Here is a 22910-nt window from a genome sequence, read left to right on the forward strand (position 1 = left end):
AAATTATGTATCAGATATATTCCCAAAGATTCATAGTTAATGATTTTGTTTTAATTAAATAAAATATATAATAAAAAGAAGTATTTGATCAATTTCATGGGTTACATGATTTATAAATGATTAATATCATTTTTAAATGACATTGAAGAGAAATATAAATCTTTTGACTGTCATATAGTAATGATTTTGTATCCATGTATTAGATTCATGAATAATAGTATAAGATATAAAATTAAGCAGTAACTTCATTACTTGCTAAAGTTTATGTACTAAACTAGACAAATGATGTATTTTCACTAATATTGTATAAATTCATTGAATAAGTTACGGTTTGTTTTCTTAAGGTTGCTTAAATGAAAAATATAAAAATATATTTTAATACATGACTTACTCTTCCCAATCAATGAAGCTCAGAACGAAACAAGTCGGGATGAAAAATGACAAAAATGGGTAATTCACTTCACGTGTTTCTCTTCCATAAGAAAATTTTGTAAAATTCCTTGGAATTGGATATTGAAAGTTATTAATATTACGAATTAACAAAACCGATTTTTTAATACCTTTTCTCAAAGAATTTAGTCTTAAACTGCACGTAACTGCATTAATAAACATTTTGAACATATACTTGTAAAAGGTTAGAAAAAAGTACGTTTGAAGATCTCTATATAATTCCAACGAATTTTTGTTTTGTTTCAAAATTAAACTTTATCTATTGTAATAAATTATAGCTTCGATTTTCGCTTATTTTTTAATAGCACTTGTTTTTCCATTTCATTTAATCTTAATTTTACTATTTTAAATGTACGTTTGAATTTGTCTTATTCACTACACTTTTCGATAAACACAGATGACTGGCATGAAGTAACGACACAAACAGGACTGCAAGCAGTGTGGCCGCTATGCCAGATCTGGCCACACTGGGCCACACTGCTTGCAGTCCTGTTTGTGTCGTTCCTTCATGTCAGTCATCTGTGTTTATCGAAAAGTGTAGTGAATAAGACAAATTCAAACGTACATTTAAAATAGTAAAATTAAGATTAAATGAAATGGAAAAACAAGTGCTATTAAAAAATAAGCGAAAATCGAAGCTATAATTTATTACAATAGATAAAGTTTAATTTTGAAACAAAACAAAAATTCGTTGGAATTATATAGAGATCTTCAAACGTACTTTTTTCTAACCTTTTACAAGTATATGTTCAAAATGTTTATTAATGCAGTTACGTGCAGTTTAAGACTAAATTCTTTGAGAAAAGGTATTAAAAAATCAGTTTTGTTAATTCGTAATATTAATAACTTTCAATATCCAATTCCAAGGAATTTTACAAAATTTTCTTATGGAAGAGAAACACGTGAAGTGAATTACCCATTTTTGTCATTTTTCATCCCGACTTGTTTCGTTCTGAGCTTCATTGATTGGGAAGGGTAAGTCATGTATTAAAATATATTTTTATATTTTTCATTTAAGCAACCTTAAGAAAACAAACCGTAACTTATTCAATGAATTTATACAATATTAGTGAAAATACATCATTTGTCTAGTTTAGTACATAAACTTTAGCAAGTAATGAAGTTACTGCTTAATTTTATATCTTATACTATTATTCATGAATCTAATACATGGATACAAAATCATTACTATATGACAGTCAAAAGATTTATATTTCTCTTCAATGTCATTTAAAAATGATATTAATCATTTATAAATCATGTAACCCATGAAATTGATCAAATACTTCTTTTTATTATATATTTTATTTAATTAAAACAAAATCATTAACTATGAATCTTTGGGAATATATCTGATACATAATTTCAATTGTTGCATCAATAACACAAATACAAAACATGTTGAAAAGAATATTTATTAAAACACTAATTGAATAATAAGGGAAGGTTTGGATTGATAAAAAATGTAACTTAACCTTTTAAGCATCCTGCAAATTTGATGAAGTTTAACTAAAACTTGCCTTTCCTTTTTTTCATAAATTAGTTAAGTATATCATTTCAAAATGAAATAAGTAAAAACAGGATATAAATGGACATTAATTAATGTTAATAACAGAAAAGCTGAGAAAAACTGTGTTTACAGTTGCATATGTAATATTTTATGTCAATATTTCTAAAAAAAGTCACTAATTATGCAAAAACTAATTATTCTTATATTTTATAATCTATCATTTGCTAAATACATACTATTATTATATCACAAATTTTACTTGTACCACTGATAATCTTTAAAGTCTACCTTTACTCTCCAAATGTTTTCCCTAAACTAAGCTTTCATGTTCCCTTAGATCATTTACTGTTGTGTTTATAAAACATAGGTTGGTTCTAAAGAAATGGTCATTTAGCATCGTTTAACCCATTTGCATCATTAGCGTATATATATGCTCAATTTTCCTAGTCACTATCACTGGAGCGTATATATACGCTCAACTTTTTTGGTCACTATCACCAGAGTCATATGCATACGCTCAATTTTGTTGGTAACTGTTATTCATCTTACAGGTCCATGTATTTAAAATTATAAGAAATAGTCTAGTTCGGCCTGTCAAAAACCGGAGACTAAAACATCAGGCACCTTTAAGATCTTACCAGCCATGCGGTTGAATAATAAAATAATTAATCCGTACCACTGGTATGAAAAGCTCAAGGTGCCACGATGATCAGTGGCCGAACGGAATGTTTACGTTAGATTAAGAAATATAGATAACTAAAGGCATCCTAATTATCTTTTGAGTAATATGTAGCGAACGGTAGAGTATAAGCAGTGGTGCAATCTTTAATGCGTCATTTGTGAAGTGCATGTCGTTAGTGCAATATCAGTGTGAAAATTGTGAAGTGGCTTTATGCATTCAACATTTCAAATACTATCATACTGCCCAAAATAACTAATCAACATTTCCGCCATTATCAGTAATATATATATAGACGTAAAGCCCGTATTTGCAATTTATTTTTCCTAAACTATAAAGTTTTTTTACTTATAGTCATTTCTGTACTTAAATATAATGAAAAAAAAATTGGTGATATGGGCCTTTTTTCATATTTCTTTATGATGCAAATGGGTTAATCTTTATGAAGGATACAGCATTAAGAAATCATTAGTATCTGTAAAAAAGACTAAAGTCTAATTTGTTTGAGATTATTTACATTAAATGGTTTCTGATAGGACAAAAATAATTTTTTATGACAAAAGTAAGTTTCAATTGTTTCAGTTGACTGGGATTTGACAAGTTCTTTGTAAAAAAGAAAAAAAGGTTTGAGATCTATAACATGGTGGAGATAGTGTGATTGTGTGGAATTACTTTTCTCGACACAATATTAGCCCCTTGTACAAGATACATGGAATTATAGACAAATATGAACATGCAAATGTTTTATAAACACAAATGTTACTACGTGCGTTAGACAAAATGCCAAATATTGAACAAGATAATGATTGGAAATTGCTTTCTATTTTACGAAAAAAGAAAATTTGTGTAATGAAATGACTACCCCAAAGTATAGATGTAAATTTAATTAATGCCTTTGGAAGCATGTAAAAGAAAACTTGAAAGTTAAGAAATTAAAAGATAAAAACAATTTGTTTAAAATATTACAGAATATGCATTGTATTATAAGGAAAGATGAAAACATTATCAATTAGTTATATATTAAAATAAAACATATCTTACAAATTATTTTAAAATTTTCACACAAACTTTAGTGTATCATATTTTTACAAAAAAAATTTGATAAGATACCATTTTGAGCAATATATGTACTTACACATATCTTTATGCATTCTCATTACGAATTGTACACATGATTAATTAATTTTAACGAATTTTATTTTACAATCTGAATGTTGTACGTATAAATGATTATGTAAGGTATATACTACGAAACTATTCTAATAATAAAAACTACTAAAATAAACTTCAAATTCGATAGTAGATGCTTTATTTATCTTTTAAAATATATACATCAAATAATTTATTTTATATAATTCTATACATATATTATTTATATATATTTAAATAAAATTTAAAAAATCAAAAAATGAATTTTGCATAATTTTGTAAACATGAGAAAGCCTGTATTCTGGCATTCAATTTTATTTTTTAATTTGTAATTAAAAATATTATGTGTATAAGTCATTAAAAACTATTACACTATTACATTACAAAGAATTATAAATGTAGTGTGAAAGGTTCAGTTCAGAACAATCTGTTCAGTGCAATTAACGATCTAATAATACAGTTTTACCATTAAGGAATTAGTAGTAATGCTTTTTCGAGTTTCTTTCTATTAATAGTTACAAATTGTTTTATAAATTTTATTTCAGTTTGAGAGGAAAGTATTTGTCTACCGTTTATGCGGCAGAGATTGTTGCTGACGACACACATGATAATAATGAAAAAAACGAAGACTTGATTCGTGGACAAGAAGACGATCAAAGTAAAAGGAAGGCAAAAGAAAAAATCGGTTTTCGAGATCGAAAGGTGAATTGATTGATTTTCCTCTCTAATTTATATGTAGTTTCTATTTGAAGGTAATTCAATTTTAAACGGTTTTAAGTCTAAATTAGACACCTTATTGCAATACGAACACAATTATATACGGAGTACTTCAAAAGTACATAGACCGGATTTACTATCGCGATTTCCGTCATTATTACAATGTTCCCACCGTGAATGTGAAAAAGAACCTAATGGTAAATGTCAAAATTTTACCCCTACTATTAGAAGGACTCTTCTTGGAACCAGTGAAGCGATTAATGTAGCGACATGATGTTCGGTCGTCGAATAGTGTATCGTTGGATTACTTTAGGTTGATAGTAGTGACGTTGTCAATTTTTCGGTTACCTCTTAGCTAATCTTAATCAAGCACTAATTCTTGTTATGTCCCGTATTTTGCTACTCATGTTGGTATTTTTTCCTAAGTCGTGAAAATGACCACCATAACCATTGCAACAACACACAGTGGAGTATTTGCCCGGAAAAGCTGGCCAAAACTATTTTGACCACTTCGATGCAACGAATTACGATTAAAAATGACACACTGTGATATTATTTAATTAGAAAAATGAATATGAATAAAAAAATATTAGAAATAGTTTATTTACTTAAATAATTTTTGTATTATACATTTTTTTTTTTATTGTTAATATATGTATATAAGTCAAAGTCTTTAAAATTCGCCTGTATCATCTATTTTTGTTGCTTCTTCACTTGAATCATCTATATTGTCTACATCTAGGAGAGACTGAGGCTAGAAGTTCCGATTTTATATATTATATAGTTCTCAATGCTTTGTTCTGAAACCTTTGGATGATATCTATGTTACTTCTCTTGGCGCATCCTCAGAGTTGCATTCCATATGTTCAAATTGGAATAATGGCGACCTTATACAGGAGTAGTTTATTATATAGTGTAAGTTTCAATTTTCAACCAAGGATCTAATAGGTACATGGTTCTCATTTTGTGGTTAAGTTGCATTCTTTTCTTGTTTATGTGGTCTTTCCATGTGAGTCTTTTATCTACGTGCAGACCAAGATATCTGACACAGTCCTTGATTTCGAGGTATTCGCTGTTCAGTTTGACTGCAGGAGACGTAATATGTCTGGTAGTAAATGTAATGTGTGCTGATTTGTTTGCGTTGATTTTAATTTTCCATTTTTTAGCCCATTCTGTAGTCTTATCAAGAACTCCCTGCAAAAATCGTGACGTCTCCGCAGGGTTTTCATGGGAAGATAAGAACGCAGTGTCGTTTGCGAATGTGGCCACGAGTACGTTTTCATCGTCAGGAAGGTCTGCTGTATAGATTTGATATAATGTGGGACCTAAGACGCTACCTTGAGGAACACTCGCGAATATAGGGTACATTTTTGAGTATTTGTCGTTTTGATTGACCTGAAAGAACCAGTCATTTAAGTATGATTTTAGCAGGACATAGTAGTTATATGGAAGGTTTTGCCTAATTCTATATAACAAGCCCATGTGCTATTCTTCTATCACATTGACTATACGATGTACTTGTTCGATAATAGAGTGTTGCTTCCGAAAACCGAATTGATGTGGAAGTATGCGCTTCTCCGTTAATATTAGTATTACCCTGTTTAGCAGTAATCTTTCAAATAGTTTTGATAAGATTGGTAACAGTGGGATAGGCCTATAGGAGGTCACTTCTGTGGGTGGTTTGCCAGGATTTTGAATCAGAATGATTGTCGCAAATTTCCATTGGATGGCAAAATACTGAACTCTCAGTATCGCATTTTATATTTGTGTGGTTACTACTACACCTTTCTTTTTTGGTAATTCTTTTAACATTTTAGCGGTAATGAGATCATATCCAGGTGCTTTTCTATTGTTGAGTTTCTTTATTTCGTGTGCTATTTCTTTGGGAGAGAAATGTTTGATGGGTTCGCAAGGTTGCGAGGGAGCATTAAAGAAGTTAATGATGTTTCTGTAGTTGCTGTTGAGCATTGGTATGTCATTCGGTCTGAAGATTGTAGATAAATGATTTGCAAAAGTATCGGCTTTTTCTTGATCGTTCCTGGCCCATTGGTTGTCTTCCATTTTTATAGGAGAGATGTGATCAGTTGGCCTTTTTAATTTTTTTGTGATTTTCCACAAGGAGTAATTATCTTCCTGACGTGGAGACAAACTTAGAAGGTAATCTTGAATGCGCTCATTTGTAGTTTTGTGCAGCAGGTTTGTGAGTTCCCTGGTTAACTTATTTAGCATCCTCTTATCATCAGGGTGTCAAGACAACTGTCACTTTTCCCTAGCTTCCCTCTTTTTTGCAATTTTAATTCTCACGGATAATGGATGGTTCATTGCGTGTTTATTTTCAGCTTTGGTTTCAGGCATCGATTGATGTGCTACATCTTGTAGCGTCTTAGTTAAGAGTTCTACCGCCTGATCTAAGTTGTTCGCAATTTTGAACGGGATATTTAGATCTATATTATTACAGTATTTTCTCTATATAAGCTCAGAACTCGTCCACGATATAGACAAATATCGTATCCCCTCTACTTATCCCCACTGCGTACTGTTAGAACCTAGCTCTGGCTGTACCGGCGAGTGTGCCTTCCTATGGGCGGTTCCCAAAGATAGCGGCGCGTTTGACGATCGGTCGTCGAACATTGTCATACGATACGGGTTCAAATTGCTAAGGCAACACTAGTGCAATAATACAAATTTTTTATTTTTCCTTTTCTTGTTTTGAAACTTGTAACATGTCTGTGGCAGTTTTCTGATTTAACTAAGATCAAGTACAACGTAATTTTTATTATTGCTTTTCATAAATTATAATATACATTTGTCCTTTCTTTAAAGTATTATATATCCTCATCTGAAAAAAGGAAATGTAATTTAATTGACCTATCATTTATTTGCTGAAATCGTGAGACAACTCAGAGTAAAATAAATTGGTTAAACAGTTTAAATTCACAAGTTGTATTTTTTTTAGTCATATCACTATTGCAGTAAACGAGCGATACATACATATATGTACTGAAGTTATGATACGATTTAACTAGTACATATACAATAATAAATCAACAACGAAATTTATCTTTATTTTTGTTCTTCCTCTTTTCAAACTTCATCAACATATTCGTGACACTTTTCTGATTAAAATGACACCAAATACGATATACAATTTAGATCCCATTTACTAACGCAATTAGCGATCAAAGGCATGCATCGCTCAGGTGACTCCACGTCGCCTGGATCGAAACACAGGCGATGTTTACGAGAGCCTATACAGAATCAGTATTTCATGCTGCGACCTCTACCAAGAGAGGTAGAGGTCGGAATTAGAACACCAATTTCGTATAGGCTCGCATAAACATCGCCTGTGTTTCGCTACAGCCGACCTGAAGCAAAGGAAGCGATAGCAAATTCGGCGATGCTCAGGCGCTCAGTCCCTCTTTGTCATATGCTCGCTGTTCTTTTCTACACTCGTCGCCTCCAGTAGGCATCAACAAAGTATCAAGAATCGTTTCTCGTCCACGATATAGCCGAGCGTTGAGCCCCGAGAGCGTCGTTTCTATAGAGACAATACTGTATTTACAAGTGTTCTGTATAGAGATCAATCTGTTTTCGCTTTTGTCCAGTACGCCGTTTTTCGTTTTTTACCAACATAGAGCTCAGTGTGAGTATAATTGGCGAATGATCAGATGACAAGTCAAAGTTTCTATTTACCTCGACATGGCTTAACGAGATACCTTTGGTTGTAAAGAAGTCAAGTAAGTCCGGTGTTTTCCTGGGATCGGTTGGTCAGTAAGTCGGTTCACCAGTGCTGATGTGATTATACCCTTTTGATGTCATTGTTTTCTGGAGTTCTTTACCTTTTGGGTTGCTGAGCCTTCAACTGCATTGGGGGTGCTTTGCATTGTAATCTCCACCTGAGATAAGTCTCACACCTAACGTGTTAAAGAATTGATCAAATTTTTCCTTGCTGGGTGGACAGTAGACTGCCACAATGACGATTGTACTGTATGCATCTTTGATTTTGACACTAGTTGACTGTAGACAAGCTTCTTCGAATTTTGATGACTCAGAGTGCGATATCTTTTTCTTTATAATAATAGCAGTTCCTCCGTGAGCTGTTCCGTCTGGATGATTGGTGCTATATGTTTTGTACTTGTAAATATTAAAATAGCTTCTGTCAGTAAAATGAGTTTCAAAAATTAGGAGAATGTCTATTTTATTTTGATTTAGAAATAATTCTATTTCCCGTTTGCGTTGCTGCAAACTGTTTGCATTCCATGAGGCTATTTTTATATTGTCAGGCATTGTTACTTTCTGTTGATAAAGGTGGTAAGCAGATTTATAATATGTAATTCTTTCGTTTTCCAGCTACGTATATTAGTGACACTTCTGATTTCAAAACCCTTCCTTTCTAGTTCATCTTTAATGTCCGTTGTTGAAATTGAGCTATGTAGATTTTTGATAACAACTCTGAAAGATCTTTCCTGACGCGTTTGATACGTGTGAAATGCTATGTTATTTTTTTCTAGGAAATGAACTAGTTTTTGGTAGGCGTCTGGTGCGTTGGTGTTTACTTTAATCGAGTCCGTATACATTGATTTGCAGGAAAAATCTTCGCTTGTAGGACAGTTTTAAAGCTTTCTAACATAAGTGGGAAGTTTGCTATATCGTCTATGTATATTGGAGGTGGCTTTTGTATTTTATTAGTGTTTCCATTGACATTCTCAGTGGTTTCATTTTCTTGCATTGGTTCATTATTATTCAGCTCTGAAAGTCTAGTGAAGTTTTGTTTGCTGGCATCGTGTAAGGCTGGTTTCTTTCTTGTGTAGTTATCTGGTTAGACTGTATCTTCATTTCTTTTATTTCTCCGAGATTTTACTTGTTGCCACGTAAGTTCTTGGTCTGATATATTCATATCGAAGTGTTGTCTAAATTCCTCTTGTTCCTGTAGCGTTTTTGTATGTTGTGTTGTTCCGAGATGCCGGCGTTGACTGTGTATCTGTGAGTATGCTGATTTATTGTGATTTCTGTAGCCATAATAGGCGTTCTTCCAAATATAGATTATCCATGATATGGATGTGTAGAGAACGAAGTTGTGGTCACTGTATCACTTGCGGAAGTGAATATCGGTGAGGGATATATCCCTCCACCTCCTTGCTACATTTTGCAACTAATGAGAGTTATTGATGTAAACTGGAAGGTGGATGAACACTTTTGAGTTTTAATTTCTCACTTTCTTAACCGTTCGCTTATGTATATTTACACTCAAGGATCGCTATGTATACACGTATGTATTCTTCGACGGCTCGCACGCGAATCTGAATATCGAATCTATGTAACGACTAGGAAATAATGTAGTTACTTTTTTCACACCTGACTAGTTTATTCTTTTTATTATATTTTAAGATTGTCAGCTGAAAGGGTATAGCCGAATAAGGGGGTCAAATGTGCCCTTAAAACAAATTTGACATACGATGGATCCATTGATAGAGCATTAAAAAAAAAACAATTTGTGCCAAATTTCAACTCTCTATTGTAGACAATTGGAGAGGTAACAAGAAACTTTTACAATTCGGGTTAAAATGTTCTTCATTTTATATGACGACGTACAGGACGACAGATCGACGGACAGATCGAATAGACTAAATTCCCTGGGCGACTGGGGCCTTGGCTTATATGTATACCTCAGGTCCCGATCGTCCTTTCGTTTTTCTCTCGCGCCGGGTGCAAAAGTTCTCGGCGCGTGCCGCGGAACATTCTCGATCCTTCGAACGATGTTCTGCGACACGTGCAGTCGATCAATTTTTGCACCCGGCCCGAATCGGTTGCACACGGCACCGATTGTCCGGGCCTCAACTCATGCGACACGTAATATAAATCTAACGGTCTACACTATCTTGTTCGGAAGGATAGGTATAGAGAAAATTCGTATTAGCGAATTTGTGCCTATTTCCCCTATTTAGTCGAGTACAAAAATTATGAAAAAAATCTGATGCATTGTAGTTATCGAGATACGTGTTTGAGAATTTTTTTCCGATTTTTCAATTCGAAATCTTAGGCGTGAAAAATTAAAAACGCAAAAAAACGCAGAAAAATACCGATTTCGTATCGAAGCTTTCGAGACACTAGATTTATTTAATTACTGTAAATGCATATTGACATTGGTTATGTCCCAGAATTTTTTCAGATTTTTTGGCAGGGTGCATGGTAGTAGCAAAAATCAAAAACCGATTTTTTCAGCGTTTTTCGCGTGAAAAAGTAACTTATACTTTGAATTTTTGTATTCCCTTTAATGGATAACTATATTCTATGGTTTTAAACAATTCTACGTCGAGTACAACGGTCTATTCCATTCTTTAATTTGGTGACTTATTTTTGTTTTTCTATTCCATACACCGTTGTATTCGCCGTAGAATTGTTTAAAACCATAGAATATAGTTATCCATTAAAGGGAATACAAAAATTCAAAGTATAAGTTGCTTTTTCACGCGAAAAACGCTGAAAAAATCGGTTTTTGATTTTTGCTACTACCATGCACCCTGCCAAAAAATCTGAAAAAATTCTGGGACATAACCAATGTCAATATGCATTTACAGTAATTAAATAAATCTAGTGTCTCGAAAGCTTCGATACGAAATCGGTATTTTTCTGCGTTTTTTTGCGTTTTTAATTTTTCACGCCTAAGATTTCGAATCGAAAAATCGGAAAAAATTCTCAAACACGTATCTCGATAACTACAATGCATCAGATTTTTTTTATAATTTTTGTACTCGACTAAATAGGGGAAATAGGCACAAATTCGCTAATACGAATTTTCCCTATAACTACCCTTAATTGCAATAAGTTTTTTATATTCATGCGTTTTTTTGTGGTTAATCGCATTGGAACTTCTTATCTCGTTGTGGGGAAAGTTGTTATCGCTCCGGGGTAAGTTGCTACTAAGAAATAAGTGTTATTTTCTAATGAGACATTTCATTCTTTAGTGAGGTGAAACACAATTTAACTTCGGATTAACATAAATATATATTTTTGGAAGAAAAAAATATACTGTCTTTGGCATGAGCATTAATGCAATAAAAAAGAACAATAATCTAATATAATGATAAATCAATAGCAAATTTACTTAAACCTAACATAAATAACCTGTTAAATGAAAAAGCGCGACGCGATACACAATGTTTGCTCCATACATGACAATACAAAAAATAATGTAAAAGCTTTAGTATTAATACATATTGGTAGCTAATGCGTTTTGCATTGTGAATAGAAACCTTTATCGATTCCAATGACGCCAAAAAGGCCATCAGGACTCACTTGGGAAAATTACACTAAATAATAGGTCATCTTCAAACTTGAATAATTTCAAGCACAGGAACAATAAGAAAGTGAAAAATGCTGGAAAATGTAATGTATACTTACCTAAAAAGTGTCTGGAAAGAACAAGTAAACATAACATCTTCGTCACACATACATGATACTAATAACCGAGCGATATTTTAGAAACGGATGAAGAGAAAAATTAGTACTATCTGTAAAATGAGTACAAAAATAAAAAAAATAGTACTGATACAATGTTGTTCAAAGATTCCATTAGCTCACACAACAAAAATTTTACATTTTACACAAGATTTGAAAAATCGTATTTTGGCCAGCTTTTTGGCCCGAATACTTCACTGTGCGACGACGCGACTACTTAACAACGAATCTTATTGGAAGTTACTGATGTTATTGTATCATGCATATCGAAAAAAAATGACGGAATACATATTATAACGTTAATACATTAATCGCTGCGAAGATAGTTTTACACATTGAATATCAAAGAATTGCTTTATTTTTATTTGACAAATGGATGGAAGTATAATTCTACAATATTTCAAATATACAACAAATGTTTATTTTAAAAATTTCTCCTCGAAGTTCAGGTCTTTTTAAACTGAAAACAATATTTGAATTTTGTTATGTTTTAATTACAAAATAAGGCAATTAATAAGCCAATAGAATTATAGCAGCTTACAGAAAATGGATCTTCCAATGACGTTTTTTAATCATACGATAGAGAATGTCATTGAGAATGTGTATACTAAAGCAGTGGTCGGCAACTTTTTTTGGTCGCGGGTCAAAATCAACCAAAATGTGAGTATTAAAGAGACGTTTGGGTCAGAGATATTTTCGTATTAAAACAGTCTTTTAGTAAATAATAAGATATTTTTTATTAAGAAAATAATTATAAACATAGTTTTTCTGTTCGATATCAATGGCTCTCCTGATGTTGAACTTGTGACGTCAATTTAGTCAAGTCTGGTTTATAGTTAGTCGTTTTAAGACGAATACAAGCATCTGAATTTTCGGTAGTTAATCTGTTCCTGTTCTTGCTTAATATAAATTTCATTTGCGAAAATATTTGCTCATATTTATAAGTTGAACCGAATGTGGAACAAAATGGTAAAGCCAATTTTTTTCAAAGATAAAAACTTCGTAGGAAGTGATGCCCAACATGTTGATATCGTGAGAAGATAATTATCTTCTGTTTTTTCCAAATCTTTCCGCAATTTCTTAAAATCCGTCCATACCGTTGAACTTTTAAAATCAATCATATTTAAACTAAAATTGTCAATTTTTAGATATTGAAAATACTGCAAAAAAATATTTTTTTCTATTTCCTCGGGTTTTATTATAAATATAAATATTTCTCTATGCTTCTTAAAACTTTGAAACCGATTTTCATATTCACTTTTAATGACGAAAATCCAATTTTCGAACATATTTAGATTGCTTTCATCGATATCTTCTTTTTCATGTTCCCTTTTTAACAAGGGAAAGAAATGAAATTTTTTAGTTTTTATGTCAGTTTCAAATAATATCAATTTTGAAGTAAAACTCTTCCATTTCTTATACATTTTCAAAATTGTGTGGTTATTTCCTTGGAGTCATACATTGAAATTATTATAATGGTTCATTATATTTGTTTAGAACAAAAGTCTTAAAATCCATTGTTTATCATTGAGATCGAGATCATTTTCACCGATTTCGTGAAGAAATATTTGTATATCATCAAAACACTCTACAAATCTATTAAGAACATTGCCTCGACTTAATCATCGTATTTCAGAATGTAACAACAAATCTCCATATTTTGATTCAATTTCCTCCAAAAAATCGTAATAATTATTTAGCTGCGTAACTATAATTGCGTCACTATTCTTGTGCTACTGAATATGTGCTATAACTATAACTGACACACAACTGAGAGAACGACACGCGCGTCTAATAATGGTAAAATTTGTTCGGACAATGTCGCTGTATTCCACAACTTTGTAATCGACATGGATCTTATATACATAAACATTTATGTGTATAAGACCCATGATAGTCGAACTAAAATGTTATTCTTAGTATCTATTTTCAATTTTTTTTATTCGGAAAATGTTTGTTTCACGTTTATGTTTTATAATTTATTTTTATATATTATACTCTATTTTCGGAGCTGAAGTGGGTCACTTGAAATTATCAAATGGGTCACTCGGTGACCCGGGGGTCATAGGTTGCCGACCTCTGTTCTAAAGGGTATAGCCGAATAAGGGGGTGAAATATGTCCCCAAACCAAATTGAATGTGCTATGGGTCATTCGATAACTTATCGAAAAAAAACCCTATGTGTCAATTTCTAATTTGAAATTTCGACGGTGGGTCGAATATATTATGTTTTTGCACAATTTCTCTTGTCCTATTGGATAAAAGAATTAAAACAAAGTTTAGAGGCATTTAGGGTACCGAGGCACATATTTTGAAAATTTTTCAGATTTTTAGATTGAAAGACTAAATAGTAAAACATAAAAAAACCGCAAAAAATGTCGAAAAATGCCGATTACGCATTGAAGGAATTGCAGAACTGTTTTTATATTTTTACAGTAAACAGGTACTGTTATTATTATTATTATTCTCAATTTTTTTCAGATTTTTCATTTTGGTGCGCCGTATTGAAAAAAAATAAAAACTGATTTTTTCCTCATTTTCTGCATGTTAGAATAACTTACTTGTTGAATTGTGATGAGGTAAACTTTTTTTTTTTTTTTTTTTTTGTCGTGGGGAAAATCTTCGAAAGACTCCCACCCACCTCTTTGGGGAGAGGCGGGAGGGTTGTGTGGGATTCCCCGCGCCCGTAGAATGACGGGCGCGGGACCTACCCACTAAAAACCCCACGGTGACCCTTCCGCACGATTTGGGAGGATACCGGGAATCGCTCGAAGCATTCTTCCGATATCCTCCCCGTGCCCGCGCTTTGCGCCCATCCCCGGGGGGGACAAACGGTCCCCCCGGTAGACACACTGTCTCATAGCGGCAGGACGGGGCCACTCCATCCCGCCGCCATCCGTCCCGGGGCCGCATTTAGTGGCGGGCTGCGAGCCCCAACTCGCAACCGCCTGCGACCCCGTTATGATGAGGTAAACTTCATAAAAATGGTCCAATTTTCAAATGTCCATAGCTCCTACAATAGTGAATACATATCATTGAAACTTTTTTTCTGAAGTAGAGCTCATGGGTACCTACAAAAAAGCGTTAAACAACTTTTCTGTAGGGCGTCAAACAAATTTATTAAAAATCAAAAACGGATTTTTAAGAAAAACCGTCAGGGATTAAAATCGTTAGGTGCCTAAATTTTTCAGCGAAAAAAAATTTCAAATCGTTCTAAAAAAATTATTTTCGGTTGCGGGGGTCAGTTACAATCATTTTTGGTGAATAGACATACTCCCGAAATCCTGCGCATTTTGGAGAAAAATATTCAGTACGGGCGGAACTTTAAACGTTAATAACTTTTCCTTTTATGTAAGGTTTTACGCCGCATCAACATCGTGGTCATTATCGACGTGTTACTGTATTGGTCTTAGATTTTGTGGAAGAGGTTGGTTTCGTTAAGAAATTCAATGGAGTTTCTTACATGTTCTTCGGACGTAAGGGCCGTGTTAGAATTGATTTTATATTTGAGTCGCTGGGTAGAAAGTTTTCGGCAGTCATATAAAATCTAGTGCACTGTAAGTGGGAACTTTGCAACAGAAGGGAGGGTCGGTCTTCTTTATGAGGAATTGAGCCGTTTATTTTGAAAGTGGCGTAAGTCCATTTTCCAAAAAAATCGAATTAGCTACCTTAATAGTTACATTTTTACATGATCGTTTCATTTTGAAGCAACTTGTTACTAATATATTTAAAATCATTAAGATTTTGTAACACGAAAATTTGCTGGTTAATGAAGTGATGAAAAAGTTTATTTTGAAAGTGGCGTAAGTCCAATTGTGAGAGTTTCAAATGGATATGGGAAATATTATGCAATAAAATTTTATGAGATCCCAGCTTTTTTATTTTGTTGCATACTGTTATCAAAGTAGTAGTTGAATTATCAATGTGCAATGTATTTGTTATAAACACAGAACTGCGCCTGTCCACAGAAAGACAGAAACGCGGCTTTTTAAAGACTAAAAAATACTGACGGTGAATGGGTAAATTGATTTAAAATATGTTGGATGAGATTTTTGAGAAGCGATCCATGTAAGTTATTCTACAAAACGACAACAAACGAGGATGGACCATTCAAAACATTGGATTTACTATCGCAACGGGGAAGCCCGAAAAACTTTAATAATATCAAGTTGGCACCACTATACAAAGAAAACGAGACCACTCACAAACCTAAAATACAAGGACTTAATGGATTTATTACATTATATAGTTATTTTAAATCCCTCCCGCATACACAAACTGGAGAAGACTGAATAATAATTAATAAAACAATATTTATTTTAATGTAAAAATTATTTAACAAAGGATAAAAGTTGAATATTTTTTTGATTTTATAACATAAAAGTGTATACATTTATTTTTATTTCAAGGCAAATTTAGTTTTCCTATGGACTTGTGCTTTCTTAAGAATTGAAAACGTCATTTCATTGATTTTGAAAGTGGCGTAAGTCCAATCATAGCCATCAAGAACATATTATTTCTTAAATAATGTTAATTATGCTCATTGGGATGATAAATTTGACACCCTTAGAAACCCAAAAACATTATTCTACTATGTCATCTGTTACCTATATTTTTAAATTTAATCCAACGCAAACCCTTCAATATCTCGATTCGAACATAAATGGATTTACGCCACTTTCAAAATAAACGGCTCAATTCATGTGTCAACTTGCAATGGCTAATTCTCAAAGGGGAGAGTACGTTTCTTTCTTTATTGCTTATGTGACCGCGGGGAATATCTTCATAAAAGTTTGTGATTAGGCTGTGGATTTTTTATGGTTTTGATTTCCATATGTTGTTCCATTCGTCTTTAATTTCTTCTTTTTCATGATGAATGATTTCTTGAAGTGGGATAGGAGTTGGATGTTGTTCCATTTGGAGGGTGACTGTTTTTTTGGCCCTCGAATCAGCTTGGGTGTTGCCAGTTATTCCTTGGTGTAAGGGGACCCATATAATAGATATCTTTTTGTTGGAAGAGATGAGTTCCGTATACAGAATTAAGCTATTTTTAATAATTTCGTTTTAGTTTTTTTTGACGGTGTTCTTTAAGGCTTGGGTTACACTCATGGAATCAGTGTAAATTGCGTGGTTTTGAGAATCAGAGGTGTGTATATGTTTAAGTGCGTCGTGTACTGCGTAGGCTTCAGCGGTAAACATAGATGTTTGAATAGGTAGACGTTTCTTGATAACGTTATCATCTGTAATAATGGCGTATCCTACTCCTTGTTTGGATTTCGATCGGTGAAAATTTTTTTGCAAGATGTGTATTTTCTGTCTAGTTCTAGGAACTTGGTCTTATGTTCGGGGCTTGATCTGAGGTTCTTGTTGTAGTCGGCTAAAGTAGTGTCTACTTCCGGGGTTTTGGCCCGCCAGGTGGGGATTTCATCTTGCTTCCGTTCTACATACTTGTTTTTTGTATTGTAATTGAGAGCAGGTACTTTCTAATTGTAACATACAGTGGTGATGGCAGGTTTGGCTTTTTCCCGTATAGCTCACAATATCTATTGTCGAATATATAGTGATACGTGGGGTTGCTGGGAGTCGATGACATTTTGAGTGCGTATTTTATACTTAGGAATTTTCTTCTGTGCTCCAGTGACATCTCACCAGCTTCAAATAGCACACCACTGATTGGACATGTGTGGTATGTCCCATGGATAATCGCAGTGCCGCGTTATGGATGGGGTCAATCATTTTTAAAATATGTGGTTTCGCTGAATTGTGTATGGTACAGCCATAATCAATTTTGGATCTGATTAAGCCTTGGTATGTTTTGAGTAGGATTTCTTGGTCGGAGCCCCAGTTGTGACTAGACAGAATTTTAATGATGTTTAACCTTTTTTGGCAGAAATATTTTAAGTATTTTATGTGGGAGATCCAGGATAGTCGCCTATCAAAAATTGGTTCTAATGATAAAGGATAGCATGGGACCGTTGATGTTTAGTTCGATGAGAGAGTTTATGATTTTTGGTTTGGAGACCATGTCGTATGCCTTCTCGATGTCCATGCATGCTACAATTAGAGCCTCGTTATTTTGAAAAGCGTCACATATATTTGTATGTACTGTTACGGGCACGAGATCCTGGATTCGGTCGAGAGCAGTGCTCGACCGGTGGTTTTAGGTATGGTTAGGAAAGAGAAAGAAGTTCTGGACGAACCAGGGGCTCTATACCCTGGGAGCCACGTAGGTTTTTAGGAAGTTTTAAGATCTTGTTTTGTCGTAATGGTAAACCTCGAGCGGTAAAGGTGTACTGGGTTCGTGAGATACCCCTAGTTTTACTATTAATAGGGTTCAGGGTTGTATTAAGTGAATAATGCAAGTGAGGATAACTACTTGAATATATTCTAATCGATGCTCAAGTACAATGATCAATTAACAGAACTAGTTGTTTCGGTCGCGAAGTACTATGCCCACGTGCTATCTACTGCGTGGACCGTGCGTATTACAACAGCCCCTTGCTGTGTTCCCTTAACCGTATGCTCAAAGGACCACCCAAACTGATGTTTGGGAAAATACCGATAATTGAAGCCCGTTGCTTCATTCAAGTTGCTTTCAAATCTAAACCGAAAACTTAGTGCTACCCTTAATCAAGAGTAAGCGAGAACGTTGCCTTTTTTATAAACATTTAGGGAAAGCCAAAGTCTCCAAGACCGCGCTCCCGCGGGTTTACGATACGTGAATCACTATTGAGGCAGGGAAGAGCTCCAAGGATTCCAAGTCCCGTGTGGAGTTTGGAGTTTCCTTGATGACCGTAACGTAATTTATTAAGTAAAAATGTCTCAAAGGCCTAATCCTCAAAAATAGCGGAGAAATCACGTCTGTATCATAAACCCCGCGATGTGAAGGTTCCTTAAGAATCCTTAACACTAGTACTATTGCTAGGTTGCCTTGACGGCGAAAGTTCTATGTCAGCTTTTACGCGGCGCGTAAGCAGGAGCTACTTCTCGATTAGTCTAATGGACACTCACTAATAAAGCCGCTAAGGTAGGTACGTTGCTTGATGGGGATTATAGCTCGATCTTGCCTGAAGTGTCAAAGTAACGTTGTGTCGAGACTTTTAGAAAAACTGAGCTCTTCGAGTAAGAAGCCTCGGCCCTTATTCTATACAATCCTCGACAGATTTCCCAATATCCAGTCGTCTAAGGCAGGGCCTGCTAGAAAGTCTTACTCATGAGTTCACTAGCAGGCCTGGGACGAAACGCTCCCCTCTCCTTTCCTTTTCTACCTTCCTACGATAATTTTCCGAGTTTCTACCCACGGCGGAAGCAGCGCCACATCGTCCTTTTACGTTCTGTAATAATATAGAAAACAAATATATGATTGCACTAAAAAAAAACTTTTAACTTTGAAATTTTAAAAGTTGATCTTAAAAAACGTTTTTAAGAAAAGATCCCAACACGTGGAAAAGTGACGACGATTACAAATATGGTTTAAGCATCATTCGTCTTAACTTATAATTAACGTTAACTTTATAAATTAGTTTTTAAATTATTAAAAAAGACGAATTCACCGATGTACATAACTGTATAGAAACTGTGAATTAAAAAGGAAAAAAATGAATTAACAGAAAAAAAATGTTCAAATTTGATGTGAGACTATTTCCCGTTATCCTATTTGCACCAAATTTTGCACACACCTTATCATAATTCGTTAGTCACTCTATAGCAAGTCACATGTGTTCCCTTCTCTCTCTTCTTCATGAAATTATGTTTTACTTGTAGAACTTTGGATATGTATCTGAGGGGGCTGGGGGGTCAAATTACAAACCTACAATCTACCTCACAATTATTAATGTTTTTATTCGCGGTGTGGTGTGGGCAACACATAGCCGCATGTAGGTTAATGTTACAATGATCTGAACTATAACATGCGACTACGTCTTTACCAGACTGTGCGTAACGACGTCTCTAACAGGACTGGCCGTGAACGCGTCTATATCAGACTGAGCTTCTTTCTTTAAAACTCTCTTCCATATACATATACATGGCCTTACCCTAATGGCAAAGGGAGTGAAAAAGAGATAGGACAGAAAGACGGAAAAATAAAACTGGTAAATACTTAGCGTAGGGAAAGTTTAGCTACAGTGAAAGAGAGTAATAAAAGTCAAGAAGCTCGCCGGGTCCGGATCGGGGTGGTCCGAGACCCAGGCGAAACCTTGAAGGAAAACAGGCGCCTCGTACGGCTCTGGTCGCCAAGTGTTTAACAGAACGACTAGGCTCGCACGAGACTCTGGGAAAATGGAAAAGTAGAACGCTTTAAATTATTCTTACATTCCATTCCCATTCATACCCTGGTAAGGGCGTAGTGGCTATACAATGGGCGCTACATATCCATTAAACCCTTTATTTTTGAAAAACAAATAATTGTAAAGACTATAAAACGACACTGTAAACGTCCTGAACCCTCAACCCACCAACCTTCATTTCCTTCACAGAGCAGACAGGACAATTAATAATTTGTTCATGTAGTTTCCATCGAACAATGATACTTCCTTCAAAAATAAGCGGTGAACAATCGAACTGATACTTAAAAACGCGTTTATTACAAAAAAGAATCATTGGCACAGAGTGCGTTAATAGATTTGACATAGAATGACCCTTATATTTCTAAGATAGATATTGAAGCCGGAGCAAATATCCATATTTTTGAAGGAAAGAGAGGAAGGAGGGAACTGCTGGATCTAAAGGGGAGGAGAAATAATAGTAAGCCAATATACAATTTTCTGCTCCAATCCAACCACAATTGTAAAAGGCAAGAGATTTGAGAACTAACTTTTCATATTCATTTCGGTGCAGGAGATATTAAAAAATAATCATAATTAATAAAACGCACATAACAAAAAAAGCGGAGATAGAAAAATCGTTTCAAATTATTTTTTTTCATATTTCAGATTAAAACATTCCTAAAATATTTTTAAACCATTTATAAGTAAATATAGATCATTGTTATATAGTTAACACTTGAAAAAAAAGAGTCAAGTCTAAAAGAAGCATTCGAACTTAGGGTTAAAAAATCTCCAGTGGTTCCACACTCGGATATTTTGTTGCTGCGTCAACAGCACCGTTGCACACATCGTCGATACTTTATAATATATCACGCTAAACGGTCAGCTTTATTTTATTTTTTCAATTCTTATGTAATTCTGTTCATATATTAAAGAGTGCATCAAAATTAAACGTGTAAGTTACTGTAACACGCAAAAAATGATGAAAGAATCGTGTTTTACTTCTGCTCACTATGTCGTACCAAAATAAAAAAATTAAAAAACAATTGAGAATAATAGTAACAACAATATTTGCGTACTGTAAAAATATAAAAGTAGTTGTGCAGCTCCTTCAATAAGTAATCGCCATTTTTCGGCAGGTTTTGTAGTTTTTTTATTTTTTGTAACCTGGTTCTTCAATCTAAAAATCCAAAAAAATTCCCAACTACGTGCCCTGGTATCTGAAACGTCTTTGAATTTTTTTATATTTTTGTATTCAATAGGACAAAATAAATTGCGCAAAAACATGATTTTCTTTATTACCTCTTTACTACGCCTATCGCCGAGATTTTGGTTTTAGAAATTGGTACAAAGTGTTTTCTTCTGGCTATACCCTTTTATTGTTTAAACCACTCTTGAATCTGCTTAGGGTTATGTATTGTTGCGTTGTTTTTCTGAAAAACAAAGTTGACTTCATGAATTTCGTTGATTAAAAGAATCAAAATGTCTTCGAAAAGATTGATATATTTATTTACTTTAACTCTTGTAGAAATTTTACCTATTGACATTCTAGAATTATAGCTGAATGCCAACACCCTTACATTTCATCGCTGAAATTTCTATTCGTGCTTACGATTTCAATTTTGCATAAATCATGCTAATAATGTTTAAATTCATCAGAACTGTCTAGACTAAATGTGTTCTTGTCAGAAAATATTAGAGTTTGCTATTCTTCTTCCTAGGTCATGTGATTTTTCACAAATTTTAGTCTTGCAGTTTTATGTTTCTGAGTTCTATTTTAATCGTATATAATATTTTATATAGTATATAGTATATCTTGATATAATATTTATTGTGTACTTTATGTAGTTACAGAAAGTTGCGAAATTTTCATTATTTTAGCGGCAGTTGTATTATTATTTGTTATTTATTTAATGTTTCTGTATATTGAGGTGAAAAATTAATCCTGAATAAACGGTTTCATGTTTGCGATAATACCCTGTAGATGCTAATACTGTTGTCTGTTCTTTATCAAAAGTTACTTTTATAAGAATATTTTAAACAATTATAACAGTTCACTTCTATATAAAAGCAACATTTGGTATTGTACCTGAATGAAATATAAAAAATTTCTTAGAAAGTAATTTTTATTTAAGGTAAATAAATGTTCTTTTATTTTTTATTATTTGTGTTCACATGATATATTAATAATAAATGATTACAGATTACAGAGTATGAAAATCGTTTGAGAGCATATTCGACTCCTGACAAAATTTTTCGTTATTTTGCGACCGTAAAAGTATCTACATTAGAAGGTATCGAAATTTATATGACTCCCGATGACTTTCTTCGAGCGATTACACCCGGCATGAGACAACCAGACGGTATAGTTTTATTCTTTTTTTTTTTATATATTTATTTTGTATCACCATTTAATATCTGATTAGTATTAATTTATGTGTTTTACTTGAATTTAATTCTAATATCCATTTACTTGTTTATACCTCGTTTAATATTGAAACGATTTTGATTGTTTTACTGCTTATTTATTTATTTAAAATGCAGTACCGTTGTAGAAAATGTGAACAGTTTATGGAATTTAACAAAAATTGTACATTGTACAGTGCTCTTACCTTAAATGTGAAAATTTTGTTTTTACTACTAGGGAGACTCTCTTTAGAACTAGTGAAACTAGTCTATTT

At 33.5% G+C, this 22910-nt stretch overlaps 1 protein-coding gene across 2 annotated transcripts; it reads left to right on the top strand.

Annotated features, from left to right (window-relative positions):
* The first annotated feature begins 926 nt into the window (after positions 1-926).
* On the top strand, positions 927-22796 carry LOC143351342 (calcium uptake protein 1 homolog, mitochondrial-like). 2 transcript variants are annotated; one of them, XR_013081686.1, is made up of 4 exons: positions 927-1425; positions 4334-4490; positions 4734-4818; positions 22433-22796. XR_013081686.1 is itself a non-coding variant. In XM_076782826.1 (3 exons), the coding sequence occupies exons 1-3, from the start codon at positions 1196-1198 to the stop codon at positions 22649-22651; spliced, it is 606 nt and encodes a 201-aa protein (XP_076638941.1). In that variant the 5' UTR covers positions 927-1195; the 3' UTR covers positions 22652-22778. The 2 variants fall into 2 exon arrangements, 1 of the variants encoding a protein (XP_076638941.1); XM_076782826.1 differs by lacking the exon at positions 4734-4818 and having other exon boundaries at positions 22433-22778.
* The last annotated feature ends 114 nt before the right edge of the window (positions 22797-22910 follow it).

Source organism: Colletes latitarsis, unplaced genomic scaffold (assembly GCF_051014445.1).
Source record: "Colletes latitarsis isolate SP2378_abdomen unplaced genomic scaffold, iyColLati1 scaffold0136, whole genome shotgun sequence".
Lineage (NCBI taxonomy): Eukaryota > Metazoa > Arthropoda > Insecta > Hymenoptera > Colletidae > Colletes > Colletes latitarsis.

Coding starts and splice junctions, on each gene's coding strand:
- LOC143351342 (XM_076782826.1), top strand. CDS start 1,196: ATGTTCAAAATGTTTATTAATGCAGTTACGTGCAGTTTAAGACTAAAT. Junction 1,426..4,333: donor AGCTTCATTGATTGGGAAGG/GTAAGTCATGTA, acceptor ATTTTATTTCAG/TTTGAGAGGAAAGTATTTGT. Junction 4,491..22,432: donor TCGGTTTTCGAGATCGAAAG/GTGAATTGATTG, acceptor AAATGATTACAG/ATTACAGAGTATGAAAATCG.